This window comes from Loxodonta africana, chromosome 18, assembly GCF_030014295.1.
Source record: "Loxodonta africana isolate mLoxAfr1 chromosome 18, mLoxAfr1.hap2, whole genome shotgun sequence".
Lineage (NCBI taxonomy): Eukaryota > Metazoa > Chordata > Mammalia > Proboscidea > Elephantidae > Loxodonta > Loxodonta africana.
Genome location: NC_087359.1, coordinates 51,095,068 through 51,121,762, shown reverse-complemented (window position 1 = coordinate 51,121,762; position 26,695 = coordinate 51,095,068). Strand labels below are relative to the sequence as shown.

Genomic DNA, 26,695 nt, shown 5'->3' with positions numbered 1-26,695 from the left:
CACATACTAGCACTGGCATTGGGTCCTAGTTGTCTCCAGTGAAAAATTCTGAATTTTGTCTTGAAAGTATCAGAAGATAGTTTCCTTCATCAAGCTCAGGATGGAAAGCAGCCCTGCCCCCTTCTTTGCCTGACTTCCTGATCTGAAGGGGTCCATTGAGCTACCCCACCCCACCCCAGCACCACCCACACATGGCCCTGAAGATTCCCAACCTCTCTCCAAACTGGAGGAGGCAGAAAAAGATGGACTTCTTTCTAATGGGTCCCCTTTCCCCAAAATAATGTTCCCCTCATTAAAAAAAATCATATTCTCAAAGAGCATTTAATTCCATGGAGAAGCGCATGTGACATGTTTGTAAGTGAGGGGGGCAAAAAAGCTATCAAATAACATGTAGAATATAATCCCAATTATGTTTCGTTTTTTAAAATATAGTCTATGGTTATGTTCATGTGTACATAGAAGAAAAGATTAGAAGAATATACACCAAAGGGTTTACAGCCATTTTGTTTTCTTCCTATGTATTTCTGAATATAAACATTTAGAAATTCAAGTTCCAATTTTCTGCCATGAGCATGTATAATTTTATTAAAAAAAAATTGTAAGTGAATTTTAAGATTCTTCTTTTTAGGTTTAATAAAGACAAGTAAATAAATGCTGTTAATGACACCCCTCTCCCCAACCTCCCAGCTTGCTGACTCTACCACCTCGTAAGCAGCAGCAAGAACAGCTCATGTTGGGGGGGGCAACTCCCCATCCTCCCCCAGTGACTGCTGTTCATCATAACCAGGACAATTAACCACCTCCTTATTATTCACACGTCATGATTACTAATCACCCTTATTAATATCCATGCTTTGCAAAACCAGGAGGCAGCTTGGCTCAGATGCTTGGAACTCCACAGGATCCAATCCTGACCCAAGGCACGTCCCTTCCTGCTCTGGGCCTTCCCCTTTCCCGGAGCAGGAGGATCTGTCCCTTCTTCATCCTCCGCAGTGACCCAGGCCTTCTGCTTCTCTTCTTCCCCAGCTCATGAGAGCCTCACACTCCCAGAGGCCATCTCAGCTCCCAACCCAGTCCACTACCTTAACCACCTACCTCCCTCCACAGAAACTGAAATAATGGTCTGTTCTGTACTTGAAGGATCCCTGGAGACACAAATGGTTAAGAGCTTAGCTGCTAACTGAAGGGTTGGCAGATTGAACCTACCTGATGGTTCAAACCTACCCGGCCAGTGGTTCAAACCCACGCAGCAGCTCCATGGAGAAACCTCCAGCCAGGAAAATACTATGGGGCAGTTCTACTCTGTCACTTGGGGTCACTGTGAGTCAAAATATATTCGGACGGCACCCAGCAACAACTTTTAGTTGATCCCTTTTCTTGAACCACTCATTTGGTTTATCAAATGTGCACTTTATGCCCAGCAGACATGTTATGGCCAAAGGTCAGTCTGTGGTTTGTACCATTTACCATGTTCAATCTCTAAATCTTGTTATCTGTTTTGGGAAATGCATTAGCAGTTCTGTGCTAAAGTAGCTAATGGTAACATTAGCCATTTGGCTAATACAAAATTCCTTGACTCATGTTTGATGTAGATTAATACTCTGGGTCATTTCAGCCCTCAATGTTGTTGTATAGTGGCTCCAAGTAATGCCGAGATTGGCCATGTTATGTGTCACTTAGGTGGGTCCAGGTTTTGACACATGTGCACACACAAGATTTACAGCATTATCAATATGCCAACCCTAAAGGGGATCTGCTAGCCCCTTCTGGGCATAGAGCTCTGTAGACCTGAGGCTTCTCAGTGTTGCTGGGGAAGTCATTGGGATCTGGTCAGTGTTCCCTTCATGTGATTTCTTTCCCATTTTTAGGAAGGGTGAAATAACAATCAATCCCAAATCAGCCACAAGAGATGGCTGCCATCATCTCTGTATTGATCATGGCTTTTTGATCAAGATACCAGGGACAGGCCACCACCCAACACGTCCCAGCTAGAGGCAGAGCCCCGAGTTCTAGTCCTGAACCTACTCATGGAACGTACTGGTGAGGAAGAAGACAGTGAAAGCAATTTGTATCAAATACTCAGTCATTGCATATATTATAGCAAGAAATTAGACACCTCTCACATACCCAACTACCAGGGAGTGACCAAACAAATGACGATCCATCAACATGATGGAATGCCATGTGGCCATTAAAATGACAAGACAGAGGGCTCTGCCACCTGAAAATGTCTGCTGGAGTTGACATTAGGTGGAAGCAGTAAACCCAGAAGATGGGGAGGTGCACCTGAGGCAAAGCACTGGAGCCAGAGCCCTGCACCAGTGCAATGAAGAACTGAGTTCAAATCCAGACTGAGCAGTCCGTAAGTCTCTGTTCTCACCTTGGTACAAGGAGAACAACTCTCCTACTCCCAGTACTTTGGGGTGAGATCAGGGCACAGATGGGAAAGCCGACGCACAGTGCTGAAGACCCATCAGATACTCCGCAACTGCTCCTGAGGGCAGTAAAAAATCCAGAAAGAACTTATCAGAATATTTAGAAGTGGAAGTTCTAAATACTCACTGTCACTGATAAGCTGAGGGAGAAGGGGAGGAAGAAGGGGAAGGGGTGCTCTTTGTGGGACATTTTCCTTCACTGGTTGTTTTTAAGAGAAGGAGGAGGGAAAAGGAGGCAGGCCATCTTGAGGGAGCAGAGCAAATTTGGGGACTTGAAAGAACATTTTAGAGATTTTCAAAATACTTTAGCCTCCTACTCTTCTCTTAACATATCCCACTTTTGCTTTAATAATCCAAGAATCTGAAACTCCCGCCTTTTCCCTTGGAACTCACTTTCCTTTGCTCAAGGAAAGCAGCCTATTTGCAGTTTCTAGGATGTACGCCCAGCTTTCCCACCTTCAGGCCCGTGTCTGTGCTGTCCCTTCCACCAGGCATCCCCCCTCCCTGCCCCATCTGTAAAAGTCTGAGGGAGCCTCCCTGAGAAACTGAGTTTAACACCGCTCAACAGTCAGGAGGGTTTCTTGCAATCTCCCAGCCAGAAGTGCTCTTTCTCTTCTATCCTGCAAAGAAAATATGTTGTTGTTAGGTTGTGTGGAGTTGATTTCAACTCATAGCAGCCCCATCTGAAAAACCAGAACTGTCCCATAGCGTTTTCTAGGTGTAATCTTCGGAAGCAGATCACCAGGTCTTTCTCTCAAAGAGCCGCTGGGTGAGTTCCAACAGCCAACCTTTCTCACTTACCAGCTGAGCACTTAACCATTGCACCACCAGAGCTCCTTAAAGGAAATATACTCTGGAGTTTTCCACTCCAATCCTATCCTCCAACTGGATGGCATCCTACCCGAGGACAGGAGCTGTGTCTTGCTCATCTCTCATGATGCCTTTCACATAATCAATCAATGAACGACCTGAGAAAAACAGTTGCGTTGGGAGGGGGTATGGGAGGCCACAAAATTGCCTACATCCCAGTTAACTGACCCTATAGATGGGGCTTACAATTCATAGTCTGAGGCACCTCCCATGGGTTATCCCATGAAGGCTGCCTATCAACCAACAGAGTAGGTTGATCCCATCATGCCTGGGACACCCTGACTACAAGGGATTTGAACCCAGGCTGGTTGACCCATGCTCATGCTTTTCCTACTTTGCCACACTGCCTCCTACTGCCCTTTCCTGGGGCAGAGGAAGGTTAGAAATGGGTATATGGCTGCCACTGCCACCAATCCTAATCCTCGAGATGGGAACCTCTTTCCTGGTTCTCTGCTTTCTTCAGCTGAACCACACAGGGCTCCACTACTCATCCACTGGTTGGGTGGACAGGTCAGGGTCCCAAGCACTAAAGAGCACCGATGGAGGTGAGCAGGCACCTTCTACTCCTCAGCATGAGGAGCCAGGAGGCCCAGACATCGAAACCTCTGGAAGAGAGTCTGACTGTATTATTTTCCCCTGGGTTGGTCTGTAGCTTGGCAGCAGGAATTAGGCCTGGTGGGGGAGGGGGTCTGTGGGGAGAGGACGCTCAGAGAGGGGAGAGAGGACATCTGACTTCTGCAGACAGCCCTGCCCAGCTCCCAGCCCAGAGTTGGGAAGGTGAAGAGGGGAGCGCTGATCCCATCTCAGTCTCTGAGATTTATTTCTTGACTTCCCTAAAGCCTTTGGAGAAACACTGCAACTCTCACCCTGGCCCTCATCTCCAAACCTCCACCAGCGCCTCCATTCCAGCCCCAGGGCTCCAGGAGCAGAAGTCCTGACATGAATTGTCCAGGCTGTCACAGGTCCATCTGATAACTTACCTGAGCTCAGGTGGCCTGAGGAAAGATGGAGCAAAAATGTTCCATCTTTGATGCACACACACACCCCAAACCATTTAAATCACCCCTTCCTATCTGTGTATTGATGTAGTTTCAAAGCCCTTACCCATGCATTATCTCAATTGGTTTTAAGCCTCAGAGCAGGGTCCTGTGAAGGTAGGCAGACAGGTGTTATGAACCCATTGCTCAGGTGAGAAACCCGAGGTTCAAGGAAGGTGAGGGATTTGCTCAAGGCCACACTCCCCAAAGCACAAATCCAGGCTCGGTATTGGGATAATAGTGACAACAACCCCGGCAGCTCGCATTTAGTAAATGACAGGCCTGGTGCTAATGTTCACAACAGTCCCATGAGAGAGATATTACTATTACTCCCATTTTACAGATGAAGAAACAGGGACATAGAGAGGTTAGTCCATTTACAGAAGCCACTTGGACTCAGGCCCCAACCACAGTCTCCTCTACCAGAGGGAAGGATAGGGCCTTCTCAAGAGTGGAGACCTTATCTGTCTAGGTCTCGTTGAGTACCCAGCACCTAATACAGGTCCTAGTCCACATTAGGTGCTCAATAAACATTTGTAGAATGGTTGTCAGCTGAATAAGGCTGCTCCCATTACCCCTTCCCTTGACTTACTTGTCCCAGATCTTTTCTGTCTCTCTCCAAACTCCTTCCAGGTCCCCAGTCAACCAACCAACATCTGCCCCAGGAGTTCAGGGTACCAGGCTCTCTCAAGCCCCCCAAGGAGGCTAGGAAGTCAATTTACCACCTAACTTCCACACCTACCAGCATTCAGGGATTTGTGATTTGTCCCCAAGACTCTCCTTTGCCTCAGTTTCCCCACTGTGCCAGATATGAGGGAATAGGCAAGCAGACTGTTGGAAAAGAGGCCCTGGGGTAAGTCTGCCTCTTTACTTCCTTCTTCCGCAAGGGAGTCCTGCAGGTCCCTTTCCTCTAGATCCCCCAGAACCCCAGATACGGAGAGAGGCCTACAAGGGGCAAGATTCAGGACAGACATGTGGAGTGGTCAGGCCAGCTCCAAGATGTGTATTTTCAAAAAGGGAAAATGCTAAATAAATTCTGAGCGCAGGAGTCTTTCAAGGATGGTCCCTTATGGGGTGAGATTTTGGAGGTCCCTTTGGGATGCTGTCAACTCCAGCTGCCTCCAACCCCAGGCGTTAATCAGTCAACAGCACTGAGTACTTGCCGTGACCTGCGGGCGGCGAAGAGAAGCAAGCTGCCTTTTTTGCGAACAGACAGAACATGGAAAGACACCTCATGTTTGGCATACTGAGTGCCTCCATGCACATGATCTCATTTAAGTTTCCCAACAACTCTGACAGATGATATTATTATCTCCATTTCACAAAGAATGAAGCTTGGTGACTTGCCCAAGGGCACGAGGCTAGGACACAGCTAAACAGGGGCAAGAATCTGAGGCCTCTGAGTCCTGCACCTGTGTCCCGCCCTTATAACCAGGCTGTTACCTTACCAACAGCCCCCAGGGCCTCCATTAATAATAGCTGGAGGCATTACAGGTAAGCTCCTTGAGCTTCTTATCTCCCTCTCCCACCACCGCGACCCCAGCCCACTCACACCACCCCTAGGCGACTCCGGGTTTAGAACTCTGGGCTTCAGTGGTCGGTGAGATGACAACTTCCTCATGCCCTCACCCAGCTCAGGGCACCCACACAGTGCTGGGCTGCTCGGCCCTGCCCTGCCATTGTGGCCCCACCTTCACCTCTATCCACCCCCCGTCCAGGCCCTCTGTTCTCTCTCTCCCTCCCACAGCTACTGTTTCAGCCCCCACCGTTCAGGCCCCATTAATGACCAGGAGGAGATGGCACATACCTGGTCACAGTTGGAAGGGGCAGTGCCCTGCTTACCAGCCTGGCTTCTAACACCTCCACTGCCCCTTCGCCTAACCCTGGTGTCAGGTCCCTGCTTCCCCTCAAAGCCGCTCCCCGTCCTGCCCTCTGGCCACAGCACACCCAAGTGCTGGGAGGATTGGCCAATGTCAGAGCGCCACCTAGTGTGCCTGACGGGCACCCTGAGCCCTTTCCTGGCCTGCCCTGTCCATTCACTTTATCAGAGGCAGAGCCTCTTATAGGGGGAAGGGGTACAGTAAAGGGGGATATCTAGCCCAGGACTATTATTCACAAAGGACCTGAGATCTAGACACCTGACTTTCTTTCCAGATGATGCTATTCCCCCAGTCACAGAGAAATCCCAGAACCCAGGGAGTACAGTCCTCTCCTTTTGAAAGCTTCTTGCCATCACAGGACCACACTACCTGTAGGGCCCAGACTTGATCATTTGTCGGGCTTAAAATGACTTTTCAAATAGCCCAATCACATCGCATTATTTTGTGTTCATTGATGACACATAAACTCTCCAAATTGGCCACAATTTTTGTAACCCCTCTTTGGCAAATCTTCATTTTAAATAAGAGTCTCAATTGACAAATAATGGCTAAGGCCCTGGTCAACCAGGAAGAGGCCCTACCCTATGCCTTGCCCAACCAGGGTTTTCTATCCCTCCCTCCATCTTTCCAGTCTTCACCCAGCAGGCAGCCTGATGAAATTCAAAACGCAGGGCTTGGAGGTTAGGAAGCCTGGGTTTGAATCCTTGTTCCATACCAGTTTTAAGACAATGAGAAATTCACCTAATCTTTTGAGTCTTCATTTCCTCACCTGTAATATGGGGTTGTAATGAATATCCCGTGAGATAACAAATGGGAAGTGCTCAGCAGAGCATACCGGCGGTTTAGTAGAGGGTCAGCAACTGCCAGCCTTGCCCTCCTCCTCCCCGTTGGGGCCTCTATCGTGGGGTATGACCTCAGAGCACCTCCTGCTGGGTCTCTGTTGTTTTCCTGGTATCTCAGAGCACTGGCCACACTGCGTCTTGCATCTCTGGTTTTTGTGGCTACGTCCACCTCCCCCCAGCCTGGATTCTGAGGCTCCTGGAGGTCCTGTCACTTCTTAACCCTCTGGAAGCCCACCCCAGTGCTGAGCCCACAGTGAGTGGCTGAACAGAACATACATCTTAGTTGCCGGGGCCTCAGCTTTCTCACCTATAAAATGGTATTGAAGGTCCTAAATTGCACAACTGCTATAGGGATGAAAGGATGGACACTTTTGAAGAGTCTAGTCAAGGATATAACAGACAGTACCACCAGTTGCTGCCCCATTGACTCTGACTCATAATGCCTCATGTGTGTTAGGGCAGAACTGTGCTCTGTAGGGTTTTCAATAGCTGATTTTTAGGAAGTAGATTGTCAGGACTTTCTTCCGAGGGTAGACCCAAACCTCCAACTTTTTAGTTACCAGTTAAGTGCGTTAACCATTTGTACCACCCAAGGACTCCGTAACATACAATGGATAGAATTTATCATTACAAGAGCTGTGAGGTCCAGTTGGTATTCAAAACTATGTCCAGGGAAGATAGGGAAGACGGTATTACCTCAGTTGGGCAGCGTCAGCAAAGACATTGGGGCAATGGGGCAGAAGACAGATGGGAGGGCAAGAGATGGTAAAAATTGGTAAAAATAAAAACCATTCAGTCTCAGTTGACAATGAAGAGTAAGGCATACCACAGGCCAGGGATAGAAGGGTGGGGGAAGCCTTTCTTTCCCCCAGGTGGGGATGGGAAACAGGCCAAGCAGGGTGGGGGACAAAGGGACAAACAGCTTCTTTATTAACATGATTATTTTATTTGCCAAAAGGTAATCATCCTAAGTGAGGTCAATGGCGGCTGGCATGGGGAATGGCCCTGCAGGGCGGCTGGCCCTCGTTGCCATGGCAACGGAGCCAGATCACTTTTAGCAGCTGCAAGGGCTGGAGACGCCTGAGGGAGACCCCCAGATCTCTCTTCTTCCCCCAAAGAGGAGTTGAATGAGACATTCAGATGTTTGTATTCTCCCTCCCAGATCCCAAGAGACAGGCTAAAAGCCTTTGGGGCCCAGGTCTGCAGGGGGTCCATCATAGCCAAGAAGGGGTTCTGCATCCATCCTCTCATTTCATCCCACAATAACCCTGTGCAGATGAACAAGCCACTGCCTGACCATTTTACACAAAGCTGTGCTCAGAGGGGTTAGTGACCTGTCCCCAGAAACTGTACATGGGGACTTAGGGCTCGGGTCCTAAGCCTGAGGCCCTATCTACAGCTTCCTCAGAGCCAGGGGCTGTGACAATGACAGGGAGGGGTTAGAACAAGCTCTTGCATGATCAAAAACACCAGTGTGGAGGAAAAATGCTAACCGGGAAGTCAGAGAGTCCTGGGTTGGAATCCTGTCCCCCTCAGCAAATTTGCTCTCTCTGAGCCTCGGTTTATCCAATGCATTCTGCTCCGGTGGCTTGCCAGGCCTTGTAGAATACAGCAATGATCAAGACATGTTTTCCTATCTATAAAATGAACCGATTAAGCCCTGCTCTGGAGACCTCGAGGACATCACTGGTGCTGCGTAAACTCATTGCACTGTACAAATGTTAAGAGGTTAGTTCTGTAATTTTCACCCAAATCTCAAAGTGTCTCAGCTTTGCAGAGAAGAGGACAAAACATGCCCTCCAGCTCTGAAGTCCAGCGGTGAGGACACCAGGCTGGAAGTCCAGAGCCAGCACAGTGGAGAGGCAGGCCACAGGAGGGATGCAGCCAATCCTGATTTCCACTTTGTCCCCACAGTGTCTATCACCCTCTCGTGGAGGAGTCTGACACAGACACAGGGGACCACAGTGCAGCCAGAGGGAATCAGATGGGGGTGGGGAGGCACTGGGAAGTCTTTGGGAGGTAGTGAGACTTGAGCTGGGCTTCCCAGAGGGTAAGGTGGATGTGGGAATGGGAGCAGGCGGAAAGGCACTCCTGGCGGTGAAAACTACTCCAATAAAAGCCTGCAGACTCTTGGGTACTGACGCAATATGGGAACAGGGCGTTGTTTTGTGGGTAGAGCAAAGGGGCTTTGAGAGGCCCAAGAGGAAGTAGGGACCAGATTGGAGCAGACTGTGGACAACTTAGACCATGAGGCTAAGAAGTCTACTTTATTCTGGAGGCAATGGGGAGCCATCAAAGGTTTCTGAGCAGGGGCATGGTGTGATCTGATTCACATTTCAGGCATATTGTTTGAGCGGGGAGATACTGGAGGCAATGGCCGCTGTAACGGCTCCTCATCCCGGCACATTGCTGATCATTAACAGCAACACCTGGGCGGCTTGTGGGCTGACTGAGACTTTATGAAGCCCTTTTCCTTACCACTGCACACCAAGCCCCAAGCTGGGTCCATTCTCTGCTGAAGGCAGGTTGGCGTGAGGAGAGGGGGAGATCTAGGCTATGGCTCCTGCCCCCAACTTCCTTCCTGTCACATGGCCCAAACATTGGTTAAAAAGGTACGCAAGGGCGCTGAGAGATGGAGGGGGTTGAGAGGTAGTAAGGAGTAGGGAGGGACCCCCATACTCTGGGGGCCTATTCAGGGCCTGGCCCTTAACCTGAGGTCCTGGTGACCCTGGAGGACAAGGACCCTGAAGTAATGATCCCTGTGCCACAAGGAAGAAACAACACAGGAATAACCCAGGGCCCCCAGGTCTGTCCAGCTCCAAAGCTCTTCCCTGGAGGCAGAAGAGAAACTGAAGCAACCTCCACCCCAACCTCCTCTTAGAAGGAGGACCACTCTGGCCCAGATGCCACAGGGAGGCATTCTGGAGTGCCCTGTCCCTCTCCAGGACCCCACCCAGCAGTCCTCTCCACCACCTACAGCAGGGTCCCCAGCCTCTCGCCACACACACACTCGTGCTTTGAGAGATCTGGGGTATCGAAGACATTCACAAAGAAGCACCTCATCCAACTTCCCACTTTAGACTCATTAACCTCATATGAGATTGCCAGTCTCTGTCCGGTGGCCAGATGACATTGAGCAAAGCAGGACATGGCAAGGGGCTGCTCAGGATAGGGTTCATAGAGTTGGCAGACCCCACCTTCTTCCTTGGGGGACTCAGGTGGGGAGACCCAGCAGGGGGACTTCTGAGGACAGGGTGGGCGTAGTGGGGAGAGTCCTTGTGGAGTCACTCCCTCCCCCTAGCTAGTCACATAGAGCTCCCCACCCAGGGTGGGCTCCTGAAGGGTGACAAGGACTGCAGGCCTGGGATGGGGAGGAGGTTAGTGAAAACACAAGACAGAATCAGAGACAGGGTGAGAGACAGAGACAGGGAGGGGATGGTACTAGTTTTTCAGCTCAAGCCACATGGTCCAAATGCTCTTGGCTCACTGGTAATAGCGTCAGTTTCAACCTAAACTTTAATCTGTGGATCTAAGGCTTGGCTATAATCAGCAGCAGGAAAGATTAGCAGAGGATTGGGAGGGAAGGAGGGAGGAAAATGTCTGGCCAAGGAAGGGTGTGTGGGGTATCTTTTGGAGGTCAGAGTGGGGGGGCTTTCAACACCCCTTCCTGCAAGGCATGAAGTGGGAATTGGAGGTGGGAGTCAGACTGAGCTAAGCCAACATCAAGGGAACAAATTTGGCCCACTGAAGCTCAGCTAAGGAGCCCTGGTGGTACAGTGGTTAAGCACTCAGCTGCTAACTGAAAGGTCAATGGTTCAAACTCACCAGTAGCTCCGAGGGAGAAAGATGTGAGTCTGCTTCTGTAAAGATTAAAGCCTTGGAAACCCTATGGGGCAGTTCTACTCTGTCTTATAGGGTCACTATGAGTCAGAACCAACTCGAAGGCAACGATTCTGGTTTTGAGGCTCAATTAGACCCTAAAACTCAGCCTCCAGTCCTCTCTCTCCAATCCCAACGAGCCTCAAGTGAAACACCAAGAACTTACTGAGCAGCAAGACCCCAGAATACCTAAGGGGGGCGTGGCTCAAGGTGTTCAAGCCATCCTTAGTTGGGGTGGGGGAAGTATCAGCATTAGAGCTGTAGCACCCCCATCCTCCCCTTCAGGCCAGGCTGTACACAGGGATGTGTACATCCCACCCCCCAAGCTCTCAGAGAGACGGTGGAAAGAGGGAGGCAAAAAACCTATATCACAGGCCCACATAACTTATTAGCATCCAGGCGAGATTAATCAAGCCCAGAAACCTCGAACAGACCCCTAATTAGTTGCTGCTGATAACTATATTTGTCATGCTCTCCAATTATTCCACTGTAAATTTCAGAGTTTAATTGCACCTTGTTCTTCATTGAAGTGTCACTGTTTGCACACGCTCCCCTAATTCTTTAGCAAATTTGACAAAATTCAGCATTAAATATAGATTATCTTTAGATTTCCATAATTAACACAACCACACTGTCTCAGGCCTAAATATTTCTCCCAGGGCCATAAATCTGGCCTGTCCCCGGAACACGGAGAGCCACTTCCAGCTCCCCAGCAGAGGCCACAGGGAGAACACTCAAGCACATGCATGAACTTACATGATGGGCCTATGCAAGGCTAGGGCAGGAGCTGGTAAGGGAGGCTTCACCGAGGGCACACCCTTCACCCCCAAATTTGTAAGAGACCCCATGAAGACAGACCCCTGGGGCACGGGACATCTCAGCAGTGTCCCAAGGCTTTGAAGGGCACAACGCCAGCCTCCAGCCCTGGTAAGTGAGCTAGAGGCAGGTGGATCTGCTTACAGTAAGGCTGTAAGCCTCCCCACACCATAAAGGCCAAAAGATCCCTCTTTGTGACTTTTTTCTCATTAAGACTGACTCGATGTTTGACATTTACCCCAGGAACATAGCCCAGGCAGACACTAGTACCCCCCACCCCCTCCCTCCACAATACTATCCCCTCCAAGGCACTACTCACTGCCACTCCTCTCTCTTTACTTGGTCTCCTCAGGCTCACAAGGTCAGCACTTATGTTCATAAAACTCTAAACATACCCACCTGGGACTCTTGTTTCAGACTGGGGACAGGAAAGGAATTCATGCTTTCCCCCACACCCACCCCATCAGATTTTGGAATCTTTTCTACAAGCTTCCAAAACCCCAAACCCAACACCTCGACAAAGTCAGTAGGGTGTCCCATTGCCAAGATGACATAGGAGCAGGAGCAGGTGGGAGGTGGCAGAAAGCCTGTGCCCGTTTCAGAGCCCTCCCCAGCCCTTGGCCCCTGGAGGAGAACCATATCTTGTGTGTATCCCAAGTCAAGCCCCTTCCCCAAGCTGGCTGTTTATTGGCAGCAGAGCAACCAGAGTTCAAGTGCTGGCCATGTCCCCACCTCTCCCTGCATTCACACAGACACACTGACACACATGTAGACACACTTACACTCACAGACACACCAGACACCCACAAACTCAGTCACATGTACAGACACACGCACACAGATAGAGACATACATACACACGGAGACACACCACAGATACCCCTAGACAAACACAAAGCCACACATATAGACACGCTTACACACACAGATACAGACATATACATACACGCAGACACCCATGGACCAGTGCATAGATATACTTACACACACAAATACAGAGATACAGAGACACACACATACACACCACTCAAATGCAGAGCCACATATGTAAACACACACAAAGACATGCAGAAACACGACTCACCCAGACACTACACAGACTCATGTAAACACAAAACTGACACTCAAAAGACAGACACACACACACCCCTCTGCCCAAGCCCTGAAGATGGGGGCAGCCAGAAAGGAAAATACTCACTCCCTCAGAAACCAGCAGAATATCTACGGTCTTGCCATGCTGAAGGGCCAGAGCAGGCTGAGGGCTTCGGTCCCTGCCAGGGGCAGACAGTTCCCCTGGCCCCCCTTGCCCACCACTGCCTGCCAGCCCCAGTCAGCTCTCTATTTCCCTGGCAAAGCTGCAGTGGTGGTTGTGGGGTGAAGGTGGGAGTTTCAAAGTGTATTCATAGCAAATTTGGAAGAAAATCAATGGCCTTTAATGAAATTTGATTTTCCTCCACAATAGGCTGGGCTGGGCTGGGCTGGGCTGAGCCAGGGCTGGGTGGGGGTTCTCTGGCTGCAATGTTCAAGAAGATGAACCAGGGTGTGGGATGCAGGGCAGGAAGGGGCTGAGCAACCAGGAATGAGGAAGCTCCAGGGTCAGCAGCGCAGGGACCGGTAGAGACAAACAAGGGACAAGACATCAGGCTGACATCCAGCCCCACCCACCAGACCCAGTAAGGCGCTTGAGTGTCTACAGAGGCTGGACTGGGTTCTCGATCCAGGAGTCTGGACTCTCAGTCCTCAGAAAGAGATGAATGGCTGAGGTCCAACCAGGTCAGAGGGGCTGGAAGGGGCCAAGAGCAATGAGCAGGAGTCACCCAGGGTTTGCTCAGGGAAAGGACCCTCTTGGGGTCATTGGCTTCAGAGGGTGGTGAGAGGCAATTGCCAGGGAGCTAATTCTGATCACTACAGTTCCTGAGCACCTGCTAGGTGCCAGGCATCTGTTATTGTCATTCTGCTGAAAACCCTGCAAGAGAGACAACCGTCCCTTGCTAACCAGTTGCCATGGAGTCGATTCCGACTCATGGTGACCCTATGTGTGTAAGAAGAGGACTGGGCTCCCTAGGGTTTTCGGTGGCTGATTTTTCAGAATTAGATTGCCAGGGCTTTCTTCCAAGGCACCTCTGGGTAGACACGAACCTCTAAACTTTTCGTTAGCAGCCAAGGATGTTAACTCTTTTGTCCCACCCAGGGACTCCTGGTCCCTTGCTAGACAAGGAAAAAGAAAATCAGGGAAGTTAAAGAAATTGCCCCAAACCACACAGCTGGTGAGTGGAGGAGTTAACACCTGAACCCAGGTCTGCCAGGCTCAAAAATCTGTTTGCTACATTCTCTCCGCAAGCAGCCCCCGGCAAGTAATGAAGAAGCCCACGTATTTTCATCTCCCCTCTCTCTCTCTTCCCAACGAGGTCTCTAATCCACAGGCAGCTGGGCCAGGGCTTGGGGTGACCTGGAGCTCAGCAGACTCTCCTCCATGGCTAGGCCCCGAAGCACAAGACTTCCCCAGGCACAGAGAAGGGGACAGCTGTCAGCTGCAGTCCTGCCCACCCACCTCACCTACTGAAACTTTACGCCCCTCCTTCCTTACAGAATCATATAAGAAATCAATTGTAACACTTGTTACAATTGATGAACCAATATTGATGCGTGATTATTAACTAAAGGACACAGTTTACATTAGGGGTCACTCAGTGTTGCACAGTTCTATGTTGTTGTGTGCCATGGAGTCGATTCCAACTCATAGTGACCCTATAGGACAGATTAGAGCTACCCCATAGGGTTTCTTAGGCTGTAATCTTTATGGGAGCAGATTGTCAGGTCTTTTCTCCTGTACTGCAGCTGTGGCTGGAGGGTTTGAACTGCCAACCTTTCAGTTAGCAGCCAAACACTTTACCATTGCACTGCAGTATGCCTGGCTGGTACATAGTAGGAACTCAATAAATATCTGTTGAACAATGGCGTGACCTAAGCCTTGGCCATCTCCTGTTCTCAGAAGCGCTCAGCCCTATCCTCCACTTCCATCCCCAGGGGGTCTGTGGCTTTAAGGATTCGCATTCCCATTAGGTGGGGAGAGGGGGCCCTTCTCACCCTGCAGCCCCAGGCTCCCCGACTGCCACTCCACCCGGCCTGGGCACCAATTCTGTTCAATACCCGCCTGCAGCAGCCACACTTGAACGCCCACTCAATCAATAACCAGCAGCCGCCATCGATCAGCCCCTGAGATATCAGGAGCCAGGAGAGGGGCACAGAGCAGAGGAGGGATGTGAAGACACAGCTCCAGAAAGGGGAGCAGCAGCAGGCAGCCCCAGAGACCTGGCCAAGGCAGGCAGACAGGCCTGAGATCATCAGAACACAAAGCCTGAGATGAGAGGGAGAGGAGACCCACAGCCCAACATAGGAAGAGAAAGGAGGCAGACACAAAGCCCCTGAGGAAGAGAGAGGGAAGAGACAGGCCACAGAGAGTTGCTGAGGGCCTACTATGTGCCAAGGGCATCTTATTTCAAGCCCCCGCATGACCCTGAGAGAAAGCAGTTATTGACACCATTTTACAGGAGGAACCTGAAGCTCAGAGGTTAAGAGACTTGTCCAAGACCTGAGACTTTCAACTTGGGAGCAGAGTCAGAATTTGAACCCAAGTCTGGGAGTCTGGGCTCTTTGAAGCATCCCACAGTAGCCCCTGCTGTCATCTCTGGCCCATGCTGGGTCCCTCCCAGCCTGGGCATACGACCCATAGCAGAGCAGGAAGTTGGGTGGAGGTACCCCCACACCCCTCCGCTGGGATGCCCCACTTAGAGTTTGGGATGGTCAAGAGTTTAGGGAGGGATGTAGAAGTAGAGGGATGAAGTGCGGGTGCTGCACAGGGGAGGGTGTGCACGTGTGGGTGGGTGTGTGCAGATCTGACTTGGCTTCAGCACCAGGCCTCCTAGCTAGCGCTCAGCTGGAGGGTCTCTTCTTCCAAACCCCTGCTCCCTACCATCTTTCCTCCCTCCCAAGCCCTTCTGATTGCCACAACATGGCCTGAATCCCTCTGAGCCTCAGGTTCCTATCTGTACCTGCCCTGAAGCATCATTTTAAAAAGTAAATGAGATAATACCTGTGAAACTGTTAGCACATGGTAAGTACATAATAAATGTCAGCATCATCAACACGTTGCTCTTCGTCCTGCTCCAAACACACGTCTTCCAGATCCTACCCCCACAAAGGTATGTTGTGAGTGTGTGTGTCAGTCCTGAGGCTCTGTCTTCCTCCTCTAGAAAGTAAGCTCCACAAGGGCAGGGGCCTTGGCTGACACTCTCACTGCTGTATCCCTTACATAAGATCCAGCCCCTTGCACAGTACCTGACCCTCAATGGGTCCTCCATCTATAGAAGGGGCCAGCTGGCTATGCCAAGCCTGGATGGGGGAGGGAGGGTGAGCAGAGCTGAGGGTGCAAAGGAGTCTACAGAGCAGACCCCTGACCCTCAATTACCTCCCTGGTTCCAGGGAATCGAAAGCTGCAAACAAGTAACCCAGTCCACATTTCCCTCTGGCTGGGAGGCCATTTGCCACGGGCCTCCTCTGAAGCTGCCTAAAAGTGGAAGGTCAGGACTGGCTGGAAAGGTTCTGAGGAATTTGCCCCTACAGGGAGAGGATGTCCCCCTAGGCTGTTAGTCCCCAACCTCAGGACTCCTTCAGTCAAGGGTTATTCAACACCGGTATGTGCCTGGCCCTGAGCTGGGAGACAAAACTGAGTAAGGCTAATTCCTGCCTGGTAGGCTACAGGGTAAGGGGTCCTGGTGGTGCAGTGGTTAAGTACTTGGCTGCTAACCAAAAGGTCAGCGTTTCCAACCCACTAGCCAGTTCGAGGGAGAGCAACGTGGCAATCCTCTTCCGTTAAGATTACAGCTTTGAAACCCTATGGGGCAGTTCTACTCTGTCCTATAGGATTGTTATGAGTCGAAATTGACTCAACAACAGCTAAAGGGGGAGGGGAGACTAGAGGGTAGGAGGGGCTTAAGTATTCACAGAGGCCTAGGGGAGCCGATGGACTTCACTTAGTTGTAGGGGGCAGGGGGCCTGTAAGACTCCTTGCTACCTCCCTCACTCCCTGACCTTGAGTTCTTTTTAAAGGAAACTAGTTGTTCAGTTCATGAAATTTATTTTTTGGAGGTTGCAGATAAACCACAGAAAGTACCCCTTTTCATGGAGTCTCCCTTCTGACAGCTGCAAACCTCAGGGGGAAAAAGCAGTCACAAGCCAGAGAGGCAGAGGGGGGTTGCAGAGATCTCCGGGGGAAGCGGAAGGGGCCAAGTTCAGCCAGCCAAGGAGCAGGCGGGGAGGGCCCCACAGCTGGTGAAGGGTGTCCTCTGAAATGGAATATTGTGACCGAGAGGGCCTGGGGCAGGTGGAGGACAGGCACGTCCATAAGAGCCTTTTTGGAGTGTAGTGGAGAGGAACCTTGCTTAGAAGGAGCCTTTGCAGAGCCCAAGGTACAAATCTCTTGGCACTAATTCAATGACCAGCCCCACTCCCTTTCCCAATCTGGGAAAGAAGCTGGGAATATTAACTGGGGACAGAGCAGTCATCCTTTCTGTGTCTCTGAAAGTCTTTGGACTTCTGGCCCCCGCTCCCCCTCTACCCACCCTAGCTGGCTAATTAAGCTCCTGCCCTCTCCTGATAATCCTCAGAGCAGTTGTTTTGACTGTAAAATAACAGCAATAATGGCTGCCAATTACTGACAGTTTACAATTTGTCAAGCCCTGTGCAGGTCCCTGGGTGGCACAAATGGTTTGCACTCAGCTGTTAACCAAATGGTTGGTGGTTTGAACCCATCCAGTGGTGCTGCGGATGAAATGTCTGGCAATATATGCTTCCATAAAGATTAAATCCACTGCCATTGAATCAATTTTGATTCATAATGACCTTAGAGGACACAGTAGAGCTGCCCCATAGGGTTTCCAAGGCTGTGATCTTTACAGAAGTAGACTGTCACATCTTTCTCCTGAGGAGCTGCTGGTGGGTTTGAACCACTGGCCTTCCAGTTAGCAGCCAAACACGCAGCCACTGAACAATTAAGGCTCCTTCTGTAAAGATTACAACCAAGAAAATCCTCTGGAGCCGTTCTACTTTGTAACACATGGGATCACCAAGAGTCCATATCAACTTGACGGCAGTGGGTTTGGTTTTTTGGTTTTGGTACTACTCTCTGTGACATATGGCATCCCTACATTGCAGAAGAGGCAACTGAATATCCTCGAGCATAAGGGACTAGCCTTAGGTCATCCAGCTAGGAAGAGTTGTGTCAAGCTGGGTTCTCTAGAGAAACAAAACCAGTAAAGTGTATAAATATATATATAGATATATACAGGAACACTGGTGGCACAGTGGCTAAGAGAGCTCAGCTGCTAAAGGAAAGGGCAGCAGTTGGAATCCACCAGCTGCTCCTTGGAAACCCTATAGGGCTGTTCTACTCTGTCTGGGGTCGCTGTGAGTTGGAATCGACTTGACAGCAGCAGGTTTGGTTTTTTGGTCAGCTCACATGGTTGTAGAGGCTGGAACATGGGTCAGGCTGTAGGCTTCTCCTGATTCACATAGGCACAGGGGCTGGCGAACATGTAGCCACAGGGTCTGGCAAACCAAAGACCAGCAGGTCAGAGAGCAGGCCTCCTGCTCACGGGCTGCAAAGACCAAGGAATCCGAAGATCAGCAGGCAAGACAGAAGGTAAGCTCCTAGCTCAAGTCCCAAGAACCAGAGGTCAGAAGAACAGGAGGCAGCTGCAAGATCCAGTGCCAGCAAAAGCCCACGAGCCTCGCCAGAAAGTCCACACACCCAGGGAAACTATTTCAACCGACTAGCTAGCTACTCACAGCAGATCGCATCATGGAGGTGATCACATTATATCAACTCTCATCATGGAAATGATTATATCACTATATGACTGCCAAACTACATCATAGCTGCCAAACTACGGAGAATCATGGCCCAGCCAAGTTGACACACAACCCTAATGATCACAAGGTGAAAGGACAGAATTAGAACCCAAGACTATGCCTGTTCTCAGAGCCCCAGGAATCAAAAGGCCAGGCTAGGATGCAGTTGGGTGGGGAAAGTAGGACCTATAGGTAAGAGTTTGTGGGGCGAGGGTAAAGAAAGGGGCATCCCCAGATGCTATGACCCCCAACAAAACCCTAGGATTCTGGGTAGGGGGCAGTGACTGCCTCCTGGTCAGTGGCTACCTCTACTCCACATAAAACCCCCTCCATGTACATCTGGAGCAAGGCCTGGGAGTAGGGAGCACTGAGCTCTGAGCTGGGTAGGAGGCAGTTAGAACTTTCTGGAGCACCTCCCCCAGCAGGATGAGCTTAAGACCACCAGGGAGGTGTTAATGAAACACGGAAGCTGCGAACAGACTCAGGAACTATTCCAATCTGACACCTCTACCCCAGCCCCCACTAGTAATGAGCTGGGACCTGCCCTTCTCCCCAGAGAGGGGAGTGAAGGGAGAAGTACTTGGGCATCTTTGCAGCTTCCGATGCCTTCTTTCTTTATTATTATCATTGCAATGAAGAGTTCACATTTATTGAGTGCCTACTGTGTTCCACACACTGTGCTAAATCCTTTTCATACAGCCCATCCTTTAACCCTCTTCACAACCTATGGGGTAGGTACTCTTCTAATCTTCATTTTACAGATAAAGAAACTGAGGCTCTATCAGGTGTTTCCCATAAGCAGAGTTAACATTTGGACCCTGGTCTGTCTGACCCGGAGGTCTGTGTTCTTAAGACTTTTCATACTGTGCTCCTGGCCTGGGCCCACTGAGGTCCTCAGGAGAAAGGTGAGTGGGACGGAAATGTTCCCCAGTCTGTGGGTAGATAGGGCACAGAGCCCTTGGAGGCACTGGAGAAGGGGCCCATGTACATGTGGCTCCTGGACCAGGGTGGTGAATAGGGCAGTGTGCCCACTGCATGTTCTGGAAGTTCCAGAACTGGGAAGAAAAAAGGAAGAGCAGGATTCCAGCCCCACCACCAAGCCTGGTCGTTTCTGTCCGTTCTCTTTGGGTTTGATTTCCATGTGTACAGAGCCAGGGTCTCTAAGGAGACCCACTGCCTGAGGAAGGGGATGGGGAGGGGTTTTGCCTGAGAAGGCTTGAAGAATAGGAGGGAGGCCTGGGAAGAGCCCTGCCTCCCAGCCCCCGGAGGGAGGGGTTGAGCAGCTAGGCAGTGGAGCGCTGGGTCCTGTGTTTGTAAACACTATTAATCAGGGATTAGCAGATGGGCATGCTAATTGCACCTGTGGAAGCGAGAGCTCAAGGTTGATTACATTTACAAACTGTGGGGCTCCCCAGAACCAGGCCCTGCAGGGGTGGAGGGGAGGGTATGGGGGGAGGGTACTACTAGTTTAGGACCTCAGCCTAAGGACATGGCATTTTAACCTCCTGCCAAAAAAGATTCCAGTCAAGGCCCTGGAGGAGGAGAGGGCACAGGGGAGGGGCGCTGGCCACGATTCAGACACTCTGGGAATCCTGAATTGGTGGTAATCCTGAGATGGTGCTGCGAATCCTTCTGAAACCCTTCTGCTCTCAGCCAAGGAGCACAGACAGGAGAGGATCCTGTAGGGTCACTCCATTCGCCTCCTCTCCCCAGCTGTTCTCAGGGGTAAATCAGCATGTGGCAGCTCAAAAGGCCTTAGTCTACAGAGAAACTGTGACCAGGTGGGTAGCAGAGCAGAGCCCAGTGCCCTAACCTCCAGGTCTGCCCCCAGGTGCTGCAAGGAACAGCTGCCATCCTTCGCCAGGCATGGAGCTCAGGGCTTTACGTGGATTCTCTCATTGAATCCTTCCCACAATCCTCTGAGGTGGGTGCTGTTGTTATTCCCATTTTACAGATGAGGAAAACTAAGGCTTGGAAGTTAACGGACACGTCCGCCTTTATTGCCAGCAAGTCATAGAATTGGAACTCAAACCAAGCACTGCTTAGCAGTGAGGATCATGCTCTTAACCACCACTGTTGTCTCCTCTGGCTTCATCCCAGCCATGCTCTGCATCCAGCCCCATCCAGCCCCTTTATACCCATGGCCACAGCCACCCAGCTCCTGTGTATTCAACGAACAGTTACAGAGTAGCGTGTCTACATCAGATGCAGCACTAGGTGCCAAAGGCCACTCAGGGGAATCGGAGTCATCCTTGTCCTTAGGACCTCAAGCATTTGTCTAGGGAATGCCTGGTTTGCATAACATAGCTCTGTGCGTGTGTCTCTGTGTCTGTGTCTGTGCATGCTAATATACCACCCCAATTCCCTTTGGTTCAAGTGAACCTGTTTTCCAGAAGCCAGCCAGCCGCCTGATGGGTGTGGCAGGAAGAAGCCCCCTAGGGTGAGACCCTGTGCCTGGTTACTAGTCCAGGAGTGAACCCCCCTTCCATGACCTAGACCACTGGGACCCAGAAAGTTGATGAACAGCAGGGTGGAGCAGATTAAGCAGGCTTCAAGTCACCATGAAGGAGTGTGTGGGCAGGAAAGGGAGCTCCAGACCTGAAATACCCACTACCCCAACTTCTAGAGTCCATGCTGGGCTTGGTTCCAGAGAGCAGACTCAACTCTGTACCCCTGTGTGGAGGGAGCACAGCGACATCTGCATTTGTTTTCCTCAAGGCTTATGTTATCGGGTGCTAATCCTGGGGGTGCATGGTCTTGCAGTTACTGATATTCTCTCCTTTTATCTTGCCAGCTTCCCTGATGGGGAGCAGGTCGGTAGAGCAGACATTACCTCCATTTTACAGATGAGGAGACTGAGACACCATCGGCTAGGAAGTCATGGAGCCAGGGCTGGAACCAGCACCTTTTGAAGAAACTTAGGAACAGATGAAAGCGGGTTTCCCCTGGCCCACACTTTTAGGCATGAGCTCAAAAGCACAGGTGTGTGGCTCTGCAGCAGTTTCTTGGACATAAGCGGGTGGCTCAGAGGTCAGTGATTCTGGAACTTGGCTGCACCCTGGAAGGAGCTGGGAGATTTAAGAACTACTGATATCTGGCCCCAGGGATTCTGAGTTAACTGGTCTGGATGCCTCTGGGCATGGGGAGTCACTTCCTGGTGAGGTCAAAAACCACTGCACTGGGCTCTTGGCCAAGAGTGTCTCAGGGGTGGTAGAGGCAGCATACTGCAGCCAAGGCTGACCGACTCAGCTGTGGCAGACCCTTGTGGCAGCCTGGGGGCCAAGAGCTCACAGGGACCATGTTAGAGTTTACAAAGGAGTTTCATCCTCCTTCTTGACTTTAAAGAGACCTTGTTGTTGGGTGCTGTCGAGCCTATTTTTAACTCAGAGCAACCCCATGTGACAAGCAGAATTGCCGCATAGGATTTTCTAGGCTATTAATCTTTACGGGAACAGATCACTAGGTTTTCTCTTTCAGAGCCACTGTCTGGGTTCGAACCACCAACCTTTCCATTAGTAGATAAAGAGCTTGACCATTGTGCTACCAGGGCTCCTTAAAGAGATCTTAGCCTCTTTTAAAATAAATTGGAACGTTTTTCTAAATTGACTTAATTCTTAGAATGCCAGAAGAAATCTATTCCAGAGAAAAAGGGGATACTGTGTACTGTGTAAGGCACTGAATTGCTATTACCCTCTTTATCCTCCCAGCAACCCAGGAAGATAGGTTATCCCCATTTCACAGAGGAGCGGACTGAGGCTCAGGTGGGTAAGGAACTTGACCAAGGTCACACAGCCTCTGAAGGTTTAACTTGGGGCTGCTGTCTTCTAATCCACACCCCACAGTAGTGGTTCTTAACCAGGGACATTTGGCAATGTCTGGAGACATTTCTGGTTGTCGAAATGTGGGGAAGGAGGTGCTATAGGCACTGAGTGGGTAGAGGCCAGGGGCTGCGAAACATCCTAGAATGTACAGAACGGCCCCCAACAACAAAGAATTATTTGGCCCAAAATGCCCATAGTGCTGAGGGTGAGAAACCCTGCTGTGGTGGTTGTCAGCCTTGGCTACATATTGGAACCTTCTGGGGAGCTTATAAATAAATACTCTGATGCCCAGGTGGCACCCAGACCAATTACATCAGACTGGGGTGGGTCCCTGCTGTCTGGGTTTTTTTGCCTTTCTCCAAGCTTGCAAGGTGGTTCCAATGAGCAGCCAAGGTTGAGTACCACTGCTCTAAACTACTTACACCACTGGCTTGTGCTCCCATCACAGGGCCCTTGGGAAGGGGTGCCAAGCCTGTCTGGGTTGTAAAATAAACAACAGTCCTGTCCTCACCACCTCACAGAATCAAAGGTGAGGGCTTTGGTTCACCGGTTCCTTCAATTGAGATGGATTGACTGGCGAGCACCGGGGGGCCACTCAAGTGCCTGGGTGGGGTGGGAGGTGTTTTTACTCTTTCCTTTCCTCTCCTGGGGCAGCAGGGCAGCCAGGAGCCTTCCCAGGTGCCTCTGAAAGCTTCCTGGAGAGGCTGTGGACCAAAGAGCAAGGCTGCCACCTAATGGAAGAATTGGACAGAATGCCACACTTACACTGAGTGCCTAGCGGATGGTGTTTTATTTGATCTTCACAACCCTGTGAGGTAGGTGCAAACAAGGCCCCTGAGGCACCAAATGAAGCTGTGTGCGAAAGGCCCAACAGGGTGTCAGTGCTGGAGGCCTAGATCTGCACCCAGGTCTGCCTACTCCACAGAAAGCCTCACCTTCCCCCTATATTCTCACAACCACATGCGATACAGTAGACAACTGGTTCAAGAGGAAGAGGTCCCTGGACTGGGTTGCCCACTGCCCTCTTCCCTCCTGATATCTAGACTTCCCTTCAACTTCCAGGAAGATCCAGGGAGGACAGAGACCCTCTCTTCTAGTCCCTGCTGGAAATTAACAAGTTTCATCTCCAACTGCAAGTTCAACATCAAAACAGGAAACTGAACTTCTGGTCTCCACAGCAAAGGCCCCCAAGGCAGTGGTCAATAAGGGCCAGGGTACATACTCAGCAGAGACTCGGATGCGTGCGAGTGTGTGGATGTCTGTACTATGCCCATCCTCTGCCCTCCAGCACATATGCACTACGGGCAGTCCAAATCAGCCCCCATTCTGCCTCTCTTTTTCTAATCCTGAAGACAGTCCTGGGTGCTGAGCCACTCTGGGCTCTTTGAATGTGGTTGAGAACTCTGGGGGATCTTGGAGAAGTTGCTCTCTTTCTCTCTCTGCAGCGACACCCTTCCTCTGGCTGCAGATGGAGTGAAGAAGAATTCCTGCACCAACAGACAGAAGGACGAAGGGAAGAGAGAGAGGAAAGGCCATGTACAGAGCTCCTGCCATGTGTCAGGCACTCCCCCATAACCTCCTCAACAAGTATTATTTCCCCCATAAAGCAACTGAGGTACAGAAAGCTTAAGTAACTTGTTTAGGATGAAACAGCCAGAAAGCGGGACTGGAGACAAGCTATGCCTGTGCGATTAGAAAGGGAAGCAGCAGACTCACCTGCAGCCACGGAGACGTTCAAGGACTCGAGTCCAGGAGGCAGCTGCCGCCGGGGCAGGATGGTGAGGAGAAGCTGGCAGGAGGCCTGCACCTCTTGGGACAGGCCTGAGCCCTCATTCCCTGCAGGGCAGGGGGGGAGGGGGTTAGGGACACCCCTAGCTGGACACCTAGGTGCTCACATGCATATCTTAGCACAGAAAAGCTGGGACTCTACCCACCTAACACCAGGAGAGTGGGCCGGTCCCAAAGGAACTCCAAGCAGCTAATGACAGGGATCTGGGAGGAGTGAGGAATCTCAGGCCCCGGGCACCCCACTGTGCCAGCCACCAGCCAGCCCTGCCGGGCCTTCGCCTGCAAGCAGAGAGAAGAAATCATGTTTAAGCTCACCAAACCTTCATCAAAGCCCTGGTCCAAGAGAGCCCAGCCTTGCCCACATATTCATTCACTTGCTAAGCCATTCAACTCAATCAATGGCTATTACGCACCTAAAATGGGTCTGATTCTTTCTGTTTTGGTCACTGGGGATAGGGCGGTGAACAAAACAGGCCAAAATCCAGTCCCATGAATGGACGGTCTGGGAAGGCCTCCCTGAAGCGGCCTTTGAGTGTAAGCCTGAAGGGAGCACCTACACTCGGAAGTGGGAGTCACCATCCAGTCCGGGGAAGCAGGTCGGGAGCTGCCAAACACAGGGCAATACTGCCCCCTTGTGTGCAGTAAGGGAAGCACTGCTGAAGATAGCGGCAAAGACGCGTTTCCTGAGCTTAATGATAGACTCTTTAGGTTTCAAAGTTTTGTTTTCTTTTTTTCGAGAGGGGGGATGTAAGCGGAAGAGAATATAAAGGACTCCTTGGTCAGGGAGGCTTTCAAGCTGAGGCCCTGCTCAAGGAACCTAGGACTCCTATCCACCGGCTCTCCACGGTGAATGGAATGACACGGTGAATGGAATGAAGCTAGGGAATCCCTAATTTCAGAAGTGATGCTTCACTTCCTAGGGCCTTCTAAATCCCTTTGGGAAGGGGGTGGTCCCGGAGATTTTAAAACCACAAAGGGAGCAGTATCTGAAATTAGAGATTCCCTAGCTTCATTCCCTTTACCGTTGGAGAGCCGGTGGATAGGAGGCCTAGGTTCCTTGGCGCTCCTTGGAAACTCTACGGGGCAGTTCTACTCCATCCTATAGGGTCGCTGTAAGTCGGAATGGATTCGCTCGACGGCACTGGGTGGGTTTAGGAAGTGATACATACCAACATACTCCCTTTTCCCGCCCTCCCATCAGCTGCAGGCTGAGTCCCTTGGAAAGGCTGGGCTGGGATCATTACCTGCATAAAACCGGTCAGGTCATCAGTGGAGAATACATCCATCACCTCCACAGCCCCCGCGCTGGCCTTGCTGACTACTGGGGTGAGCGGGCAGCTGCAAAATTTCCCCATTGCCCGCATCAGGCCGGGCAATCCCGAGCCCGGTGCCCTCCCCCAATTCCCAAGGGTTAGGGGTGAGAGAGTTCGGGCGATGAGGAGGCCTGGTTGAGGGATTACCCAGGGAGCCCGATGCTCAGGAACCCAGATGCACCTCTAAGTTGGGGTACATGGGAATAAGGGGGGTTCGTGCCTGTTTCTCCGGCTAATGATGATCTTATCCACTCCGAGGAAGTGAGCAGAGCGCAGCACCGCCCCAAGATTCCGGGGATCCTGGAGCCCCTCCAGAACGAGCCATAGCTGCTGAGCGTCGTCGCCTGGCCTTGCCTCCCCGGACTCAGTCCAGGGCCGGAGGCGCAGCGGGCTCACCTCCATGCACACGCCCTGGTGGACCTGGTGGCGGCTAAGGGCGTCCAGTTTCTGCCGTCGGGGCCGCACAACTGGGATGCCCCGCTCCTCCGCCGCCCGGAGCAACTCGGCCCGCTCCCCCTGCAGCCCAGCCCTGCCGGCCTGGAGCAGGAGCCGGGCCACACGACGGCGGGCGGCCCGCAGGGCCAGGAGACACGGAGACAGGCCAAACAGGAGTTCCAGTCTCCCAGCAGACCGCCGGCCTACCGCCAGGTCGTCGAGCCGCAGGCGGCTTAGCTCCTCCCCGCCGGGCCGCACCGCCTGGGAGAGATGACAGACGAGGCGACCGGAGCAACACCAGGTCGCGCCCCCGACAAACGCAAGCAACCTCATGGTGGGGCTGCGCTGGGGACCTGATGTCCCTTGCTGCGTCCCGGGAGCAGTCACCACCGCCGGGGCCCGCTTCCAGGCACCCAACACAGGGCTAAAGGGGACCCCGACGGCCGCCCTAACTACACTCGCTCAGACAGGAACGAACAGCCGCGACACCGGCTCCGCGGCTCCCAGATTACCCGAAACTGGACAGCCACATCAGGGCCGCCCACCGCCCGGCGCCCACGTGGGCCGCTCCGCTTCCGGGTTCGCGCGGCCCCGCCCCGTGCCCGGCGAAGCACTGCGCATGCCCCGCCGCCCGGCCGTCCCCACACCGCCTCCTGCGCGGCTGGCTGAG

The 26,695-nt window shown here is 51.6% G+C and overlaps 1 protein-coding gene across 5 annotated transcripts; it reads right to left on the bottom strand.

Annotated features, from left to right (window-relative positions):
- Positions 1-302: 302 nt before the first annotated feature.
- Positions 303-26,605, bottom strand: MRM1 (mitochondrial rRNA methyltransferase 1). 5 transcript variants are annotated; one of them, XM_023553502.2, is made up of 6 exons: positions 25,811-26,605; positions 25,522-25,615; positions 24,424-24,556; positions 24,206-24,325; positions 18,277-18,415; positions 303-3,055 (listed from the first exon to the last, which is right to left on the bottom strand). In XM_023553502.2, exons 1-6 carry the CDS (start codon positions 26,356-26,358, stop codon positions 3,004-3,006), a joined length of 1,086 nt encoding a protein of 361 aa, XP_023409270.1. In that variant the 5' UTR covers positions 26,359-26,605; the 3' UTR covers positions 303-3,003. The 5 variants fall into 5 exon arrangements, with proteins under 5 accessions (XP_023409270.1, XP_064127428.1, XP_023409272.1 ...); XM_064271358.1 differs by having other exon boundaries at positions 18,277-18,365; XM_023553504.2 differs by lacking the exon at positions 18,277-18,415 and having other exon boundaries at positions 305-3,055.
- Positions 26,606-26,695: the final 90 nt, after the last annotated feature.